We start from the raw sequence: 9,874 nt of genomic DNA on the forward strand, positions 1-9,874 counted from the left end.
GATTTTACCCTAATTACGTATATTTAACAACTTTCAAACGATTTTAACAACTTGAAACCCTAAATTCACGCCTAAAACCCTAATTTTTCTCATCATTTTTTTTCCCTAATCCCAAAGTGTTTTGCTCTTCTTGTTGTTTGTTTGTTGCAGTTTTGATCAAAAATTAACAGTTTCGTGTATCGGTTTAATTGGCGAGAACTTCCCAAATAAGCTCTGGATCGAACGATGGCATCCTCGCTAGTAAAAACCCATCAGTGTCCACTCCCATCATCGCGTCTTCATCCTCCGCCGCCGTCGCCGTCGTTGCCGGAATTTCATCGGAAACCGAAACCGATGCCGGAGAACTATTCTCACTGTTGCACAACCTCATCTGCGAAACCCAGTAACTGTCCTCTGAGTTAACCGCGGTCGTAGTCATCGTCGCCGGAGACGATGATATAATCTCCGGTGATGAAGAATATGAAGAATCTGCAGTCGCCGACGAGTTTTTGCTCACTTTGGCGCTCTTTTTTGCTCTCTCTTTTCTGACTCTCTGGCAAATGGATTGGATCTTCCCGTCGACGGCGTTCTTGAGAGCTATAAGCTTGGAGGAGTCTCCGAGTCCGAGCAGCTCACTCGGGTCTTTGAGATTCGGGAAATTGAGACGAGCGTATTCTCCACGGAGCTTATAGGCGGCGCGATCGTAAGCGTAAGCGGCGGCTTCGGCCGTGTCGTAAGTTCCTAACCAAACCCTCATTCTGTTTTGCGGCAATCTTATCTCCGCAACCCATTTCCCCCAATGTCTCTGCCTCACTCCTCTGTAAAGTTTCTTCTTTTTCGTCGTCCTCCCAGCCGCTAACGCAGCGGCGAAAGCTTCCGCTGGAGTCCCGGCCGCCGCTTGGAGCATTAGCTCGGAAGTTTGATGATGATCGAACGATGAGGAAAACAGAGGAGGAGGAGGAGCGGAGATTGCTCTGTTTTGAAGGTGGAATTTCTCGATGATATCTCGTTGCCGGAGATAGACGGAGGAGCCGAGCTGCGGCGGAGGATTGAGAGTGTTGAATGATGTTGTGGCGAATTCTACAGAGGAAGAAGGTGTGAGAAGTGAGAAGATTGAGTCGAGTGTGTTTGGCCCTCCACCTAATATGATCTGAGACAGAGATGCTCTGATCTCTGAGATTCTAGGGCTGAAATTTGTCTGATAAAGATGATTGCTTTCTTCCATTTTTTTTTTTTTTTAACTTGACGTTTCTTGGAGTATAAGCAAATAAAAACCTAACAATTGTGTTTGATGATTGATCAAAAGGAGATTGAAACAGAGGATGATGGGATTTAAAAGAGATTGGTGGTTTTGAAAGAAAAGTAGAGAATTGTTGTTTTTGTTTTAAGATCTATTAAATGGGTTTATGGGTTTTTAAAAAGTATAGAAAGAGGTTGTACATATTTATAGACTTTTTAGCTAGAGAGAAGCAAAACAAACTAGAAAAGGTTGCTTTACAGATTTCACATGGACTTCTTTGACTTTTTATTTATTTTTATTTTTTTGTATTTTTTATATTGCCAAACTATTTTCATCATGATTTTAATATAATATTTCTACTTTGAGATAAACAATATACTGTAGTGTACAATATTTCCAACCACAATTTTTAGTTTTTATTAATCAGATCATGACAATTATAAGCACTAGCTACACTCATGATATTCTATATGAGAGTGTTATCGATACACTTTCTATGCATTTTGCATAAATTCTTCTATAGATCATGAAAAATATATGCTCTATGGTTTTATTCGCTTTATCTTCAAACAATTTTTTTTATTAGGCAACAGTCTAGGATGAATATTTATATCTAATTGTCGCCAGGTATAAACGATTTAATGTACATTACGGAGTTAGATAAATGTGGTAAGACTATTTCTTAAAAGTTAAGTGTAGACATATGTTGTGGGACTAGGACTGTAGGAGAAAGCTAAACCTTTTTTTTTTTTTTGAACAAAAAAAAAGCTAAACTTTTTTTGTTACAATTCTATACGATATATTTCATTTATAAGCTCAAACATTATAAGTAATATTCAAGTTTCGACGTGTAGTAACATAAAAATAGAAAAATTTCTACTAATGACAAGGTGGGTAGCTTTGATTATGGCCTTAGCAAAACTCATGTCAATTTGTATTTCATACTAAAGGTGGACGTTTTACATTCACACATCTTTAATGGAATAGATTCACACTTGTTAATATATAGAACATTTATACTATTTTACGTACGTAAGAGTGAAATTGTAATACATCAAATTTTAGGTACAAATGAAAAGAAAGTTTGAGGGTTCGGCAGGCTGATCTCTAATTACCCATCGTACAAATTACAAAATGCAACACAACTTGTCTAAATGATGCCTTCTATGATATATATATATAGATACACATACGATCATATATACTTTGAAATTAGTCAGATATGATGTGTATTTTTGTTTTTTTGATAATAAGATATGATGTATATTTATATCTAAATTCCATATTTACTTTTAATGTATCTAAATTAGTCAGAAATTATATCTTCTAAAACTGTCCTAGCTACTAGCTAGTATCGTCGGAAAATAGTTTTGTCGACACCGGTTTGACCATTACATATATAAGATATGACATTAAATGAACACGCATTTGATGTAGAAACAGAAGAAATTAACCATGTTCTGTCCTCTCGCATTACACCCTTCACATATTAATTGCAAGTTTTTTTTTTTTTCTTTTGAGTCAATTCTAATCCTTTCAATTTGTTTTTTTGTTTGGGTGAGACGAGTCCGTGTAGTCCCCACGAAAAACTTTTTAAATTTATTGAGGCAAGAGAGAAGAGAGGAAGAGTCAAGACTTCTGTTTTAAAAGGTCCGTATCGAATCATAAATTCTCTCTGCCACGCCTTCTTCTTCTCGCCCTGATTAGTTTCATCTCATTCTCTCTCCATCTTCTCATCTCCTCCACAAACCACAATTATTAAAGGGATCTCTGCGTTATACTTTCTTTAATAGATGCATAAAAATGATATAAACCCCATATTCCAAATTCATTGACCAACGATAGTACGATACTAATGTTTATTTGCAATAGAATATGCATTTTCAGCCCCAAAAAAAAAAAAAAAATTTATTCACATTTGTTTCTTAAATTACTTGATAACTTCAGTTCATATAGAGTTCATGTATTCACATTAAATAAGGTTTGAAAGTGATAATAACCTAATGTGACCAATGTTCAAAATCAAAAATCAATTGACGGTTAACATATATTTTCTTTTTGACTGTTGCATAATTTATAATTATTAAGTTTGAGATTCGGATCTTCCTATCATCAAGAATTCGAATTACGTACACTGATTTCTTCCTATGTATCTAAGAAAAATATTATTTGAGATTCGGCAAATTTTAAAATAAATGAAATAGTAACGTTCAAGCTTTTACTTGTGGGAAAAGGACCCTATCTTGAACCTATAAATTACACTTTTTGCCAAAATCATTTCATAGCTTTTCCTTCTCGACAGGGGTAAACTCAATTTGTATCAAAAGTCTAAAAGTCTTCTTCTAGACTCAAGCTAGATTTTAAAATATCTAGTTCACTAAAAGATGTAATTTGGAGGGTCACGAGTTATGTATGGGTCGCAACCATACGTTTATGAGTTGGTCTTTTTTTAGTACGTGCAGTGTTAGCCAAAATAAGTACGTTTTAATTAAATCTCAATTCCGCATTTGAAGTGTACATATATGATATAGGTGTGTGATCAATGACACGTACAGTCAATATATTACTTTTAGAACATATCTCGGGGCCGGTCCATTCCTAATAAATCCAAAAAGTTATCACACCGCAAATCACATGTTAGCTTTCGGTGTGTTTTTTTGTTTATATTTTGTAATTTTGTTTTTAAAGGATAAAAAAAGATAGTATATGCATACGAGCCTATGAGACTTAGTTACACCAGTTGTTCATAAAAAAAATTAAATTAGTTCAACATAGTTATATATATAATGATTATCCAAGTTGACAAACTATATATGTCAAATCATCAACTCAGAAATTGTAAAACCAATTTAATCATATATATATGTCCTAATCTAGTTAATCAGGGGTTGAGTTAAAACATGTAGCGATGAGTCAAATCTAGGTCAGTTTAATTTGTACGCTTTTGCTAACGGATAAAAAAGAAAGGAAAAAAAAGAAATAAATAAATCTCTAAAAATCTTCCACAATGACAGAGGCAACTCCAATTTACAGAAGTTAAAATCTTATCAGTTACCACCATTTATATTGTTTCAGTTTAGCCAATCCAGATTGAGCATTCTTCTGGTAGGAAAGATTCACAGTAACTTTCAATTTCTAAAAGGCTAAAAAAAAAAAAAAAAAGTTCCAACGAATTAATTATTGTAAGAAAAACTGGTAGAAACCCATGTGGAGTACTTGAGGCCATTTAAAGACAGGGATATATAGTTGGTCTCTCTCTCTCTATCTTGGTAGTGAATGAAACATATCATCACAGTTTAATTATTTAGAATAATACATAAAATAACTTTAGAGAATTAATATAGAAAGTGTGGTTGGCAGAGAATAAGTAAGTAGTAAGCAAATTGTGATGTTTTCTACTTTGTTTCTTGTTTCAATATAAAGGAAGGGTTTAGAAGCAAATAATACAAATAGATAACATCATTGTTTCTTGCACGTAAACGTCAACTGTATCAGTTGCTTTCGTATATGAACAATAGAAGCCGATCGAAGAGAACCAAAAACTTGTGGTACACAAGCAAAAGAGGCAAATGTGCCCATATTGCAGATTAAACAGCGTCGAGAATCTTATCCGGATCAAGTGTGACAAATACAGTGTGAAAGTAACTGCGTCGTCGACCTTTTTGGTCTAAAAGAACGATTGGCAAATAGCAGTAGATATGAGGAAAAGACAGGGGTATAACAGATATTTTAGACACCGAAAAAGTAGTGTTTTGTCGTTATTAGCGTATGTCTTAGAAAGGCGACGCCGACAGAACAGTGGTCCACTGCTCCTGAATTCGACACGTGACCAAACTTTGTCTCCTTCTGAGGTCCCAGAAAAAAAAGAACGGATCTCGCTTTCTCCAGATCAATCACTCGCGATATCATCTCTCCACGATACGTTTTTAATTACGGCAACGGCGTTGTTTGCGTAATGTCGACGGAAATTGACGTCACGCTGATGCCATTGTTTTTATACATCTGATATTTGATGATGTTCGTATGTATGGCTTTAATAAATTAGACCTAATTCTTGCTTCTTCTTTTTATTTCGGGTCACGTGGTTCGTTCAGTAACGTTGAGAATATCATAAGTATCTACTAAATATTTTCAGCAGCTCATTGATTATATAGTTAGGTAAAGAAAACATATGTGTTCAAACCAACAGGTCAAAAGTGTGTTCCTAACAAAGTTTTCTAAACAACCAAAAGCTTTCAAAAACGCAGTTATGATTTCGTGGAACTTTGTTCAGAAAAAAAAAAAAGAAAAAAAAAAAGATTTCTTCGTGGAACTAAAAGGCATCACGATTCTGAGTATTATAATACTCCTATATATGGTTATAGGGTGTATTAAAAAAAGTTCGTATGAAATCGTACGGATAAATCCTAGAATGCTAAAAAGGTGAATTTTGTATGTATATATTTTTAAAAGCCAGTGACTACAACAAAAGATGTTATTTGCCTTAATTCTATTGGATAACTACTACACATAGACATGATTCTATAGACATATAATAACATAAACATCATTTTCCTATTAAAAACCTCCATTAGTTTTATAAAAGCAACTACCTAGTTCAACTATGTAAATAGACGAAAGAGATTCCAAAAGAGAGGGAGATAAAAAAAACTTTTTTCTCTCTCGTCTTCTAAACCTAAAAACCAGCGGCCGCCACAATTTTTTTAGATCTGAGACTGGAGTACGGTGGCTTCTCTAGCACCGGCTTCGGTGTCCCCGTTTTCTTTCCTTCGTGTTTTGCTTTAGTTTCCTTTTAAGTTTTGGGAAGTTTACGGCCTTCGTTTGGGGATTCTATCAGTTAAATCGTTTTGTGCTCTAGGGTATTTTGAGGAAGCGGTCGAGCGGCTCAGTTCTGCTTGGTTTGTAGCTTTTGCAAGGAGGATGGTGCCGGATCTGAGATCGACGGAGACAAGCTGTTGTTCGCCTGCTCACAACCCAGATTTGTCTCTCGCTCTTGTGCTTCAGTTTGTTTGGTTGCCGCTTTGTGTTGGTTTGTGGGTGCTTTGTAGGAAGTCTTCACCTTGCCATTGTTTTCCTCGCTCATCCTTTTTGCCTGGTTTTACTTATTAGGTCCCTTTTAGTTCGACTCTGTTCTAAGTAGAGGTTCTTTTGTGTGAAGTTTATACTTGGCTCTCTGCTTCAGATCCTTCTACTCTTAGGTGGAAGTTGATGGTGATGGTAACCTCTGTAGATGAGTGTCGCTTCGGTTCCTGAATTTGAAGCTCATCGAAGTGGTTTTGTTTTGCTCCTTGTCTTTGCGTTTCCGAATCTGGAGGATGTCGGTTTGCATGCTATGGCTTCTATCTAGGCGTTCATTGACGTTTCAATCGCCACATCTGAAAGTGTATTGAAGTTCTGAATTAGACTTTTGCTTGTCAGGTTATGAAGTTTGTTTTCTAGTTTGGAGAGATCATCTCTCATTGTGATAGGAGGAAGCAGTTGTTGATCGATGCTTTGGCCGTGGGCTACATTGGTACAACTCATTCGCAGAAACTTCAGAAGATGTGATCGATTTGTTTGTTTAGACTTAGTGTTTGTCTTTGTTATTATTGGTATTATGCCTCTGTTCTTAGTTGTTGGGTTCGGTCTATTTTGATTTTGGCCTTCAATTTCTCTATTTAGTATTTTAAGTTGTTTCCGAGGACTTATCTATTGTCCGTCGGCTTTAGACTCCCTCTTTTGGGCTTTAGACTCCGGGGATATCTTTGTTTTCCACCGGCTTAAGTTTGTACTTCATGTATGGTTTTATGTTTATTATCAATAATAACAACAGATGACAAAAAAAAAAAAAGTTCAACTATGTAAATAAACCTACCTAGCTACATCTACGTTAAAAGTTGTGGACCTCATACGATTACCAATTGAAGGTTTTGACGTATGTATTTTGCAACTTATAGGGAATTGAGTACTAAATTTAAATACTCTCCGAAGTATATCGAGAGCAATTAATTTACCGAGCAAGCCATATATATTAATATATATTATATATGTGTTATATAATATGCATATTCCGCACTACACAAACGCATACATATTGTTTATACATATAATAACTTATGTTACGATTACGACACGTATATGCGTATTATTAAGATCCTATTGTATGGGTTAAAGATGTGACATTATTCAACGGATAGTAGACATTATGACGAATATCGTTACTTTGACGGCTAGGTGGACCATAACACTATTAGACTTTTAACATATATATATATATATATGTATCTATATAATTAGTTTAATGAATATGTTAGCTATATCCTATATATTATAAAGGATGAGTATCTGTCGATCTTAATTTACACAACCAAAAAAGAGAGAAATATATATGTATTTTCAATATTCACACATTTCTCCCTAATTATTGATGTGGGTTGCGTAAATAATTAATACATCTATTTTTTTCTACTCAACATATGTTGCGCCTTGCTACTATATTATCTGTACTAATCTACGTGTGCTCATATACGTATGAGGTCCCCTCTTTATCCCTAAGGTAGTAGACCCTTGAAATTTTCTAAAGCATATATATACATGGCCACACTTCTTTTGGACCTACTAGTCTTCTTCTTAGCTTATTTTCGATTTCAATTATACTTACGTACGTAAATAAACACAGCTAAGAAAATGCTAAAGACAACGTATATTTCATATGCACCTATGACAGTAATAGACTAAATGACTAATATGTAGTATGACCAGATCAAATCTTCGTATTTCACAAATAGTCAACTATTAAGTGTTATCAACATGTACCGAATTAATTAGGCATTGATTTTTCTATTTAGATAGACGCACATATTATGTCGATAAGAGAGTGTATTTATTTAGGAAACAAAAAATACCACGTCGGATAGCGAATCTAAAATAACCAAAGTGATAAACAAAGAACTTGATTATATCACTTCATATAGCTGACTTAGTCTTCGTTCTCCACAGAATATAATTTGATTCATAATCAAAAACTTCAATAATTAAGATAGAATGGAGCTGGACGTGGACCCGGTCGGTTTGACCTTCTTTCATTTTTTTTTTTTCTTTTGCTTTCAAATAATTGACACTTTTTTTTTTCTCCCAAAAACATTATTGAAACTTTATAGCGTGACTATGCATCGTAAAGCTTTTTATTTTATTATACTCTTCTCTTTTAGGTTGTTAATAAAATTAAACATGCAAGCCCTATCCGATTATAAATTCTAACACTACTACCCTATAATTAAGGTAAGTTGACTTTGTCCGTTGACGAGACAGGTGGCGAGTTCAGTACCGACGCCAAGTGAAGCTTTTGACTTTTTTCCTATTTAATTTTCTTAAAAAGATTTTTTTTCTTCCCATGCAGGTATTAGTTGTCTAGTTGGTACGTTCCTGTTGGTATTTGCTTCTCAACTATTATTCGAATTATACTCATGTTTATTTTTTATTTTTTGTGACAAAATTTATATATTCAGATGAGAACTGTTCGGTTGTATAATGTTAAACACGATAAATATTTTAAAATAAACTACGTAATTGACATTCTTCTTTTTGATATGTAGATATTTTGAAATAAAGTAAACCCGTTTGCTCAGCTTTACAGTTTGATAATTAAGGTTCGTGATTTGTGCAACTATTTTTTTATATATGAAAAAATAACTTGTAAGATTCAAATTATGGCGGTGCCTCATAATCCAATTAGTGCGGTACAGAAAAATTGACATGTCCACAACAAGTTCACCAATGTAAATTTGAACTAAATAAGTCATACAGGCCCGCAAAGATTGTTTAGCCGGGCAAAGTAATCATAACATATCATCACGTAATTATAAATTTTGGAGTCAAAAAGAGTAATTAATATTAAACTGGGCTTTGATTGATAAGACTTCGTTCTAATCTCAAATGGCCCAATATGATACTATATCATTCTCCTGATTAATTTGATAACGGTGTTTAATGAAAATAAAAACTGTAGCGTTGTGAGTAAAACTGAAAATGGTGTGGTTTGAAAGGAAGAAACTGAGAGAGCTAAAGTCAAAAAGAGAGTATCTCTCGTCTCTGCTATGCTTTGGTGTGGTAGGTCAGTTTTGATCNTTTTTTTTTTTTTTTTTTTTGTTGGTGATACTAATAGATGATTAGTATAATGTTAAACACGATAAACAGTATAAACTAAATTGGATGAGAATTGTTCAGTTGTATTCGGATGAGAACTGTTTAGTTGTATAATGTTAAATGCGATAAATAGTTTAAACTAAATCGCTTAATTGACATCCTTCTTTTATTTTGAAATAAAGTAAAACGTTTGATAATTAAGGTTCGTGCTTTCTAAAAGAATAATTTGTGCAACTTCTTTTGTATATATGAAAAAATTAACTTGTAAGATTCGAATTATGGTGGTGCCGTGCCACATAATAGTTCAGCAATGTAAATTTGAATTAAAATAAAAAGTCATACAGGCCCGCAAAGCAAAATAATGATAACATATCACGTAATTATAATGTTTGGAGTCAAAAAGAGTAATTAATATTATTAAACTGGGCTTTGATTGCTAAGACTTCGTCCTAATCTCAAACGGCCCAATATGATATTAATTTGATAAAGCTATTTTATGAAAATCAAAACGACGGCGTTTTTAATAAGTCA

At 34.0% G+C, this 9,874-nt stretch overlaps 1 protein-coding gene across 1 annotated transcript; it reads right to left on the reverse strand.

Annotated features, from left to right (window-relative positions):
• LOC104714803 (ethylene-responsive transcription factor ERF061-like) lies at positions 1-1,453 on the reverse strand. Its single transcript, XM_010432270.2, has one exon. It carries the CDS (start codon positions 1,202-1,204, stop codon positions 185-187), a length of 1,020 nt encoding a protein of 339 aa, XP_010430572.1. The 5' UTR covers positions 1,205-1,453; the 3' UTR covers positions 1-184.

The sequence above is a fragment of the Camelina sativa genome, chromosome 9, assembly GCF_000633955.1.
Source record: "Camelina sativa cultivar DH55 chromosome 9, Cs, whole genome shotgun sequence".
Taxonomy (NCBI): Eukaryota; Viridiplantae; Streptophyta; class Magnoliopsida; order Brassicales; family Brassicaceae; genus Camelina; species Camelina sativa.

Coding starts and splice junctions, on each gene's coding strand:
- LOC104714803 (XM_010432270.2), bottom strand. CDS start 1,204: ATGGAAGAAAGCAATCATCTTTATCAGACAAATTTCAGCCCTAGAATC.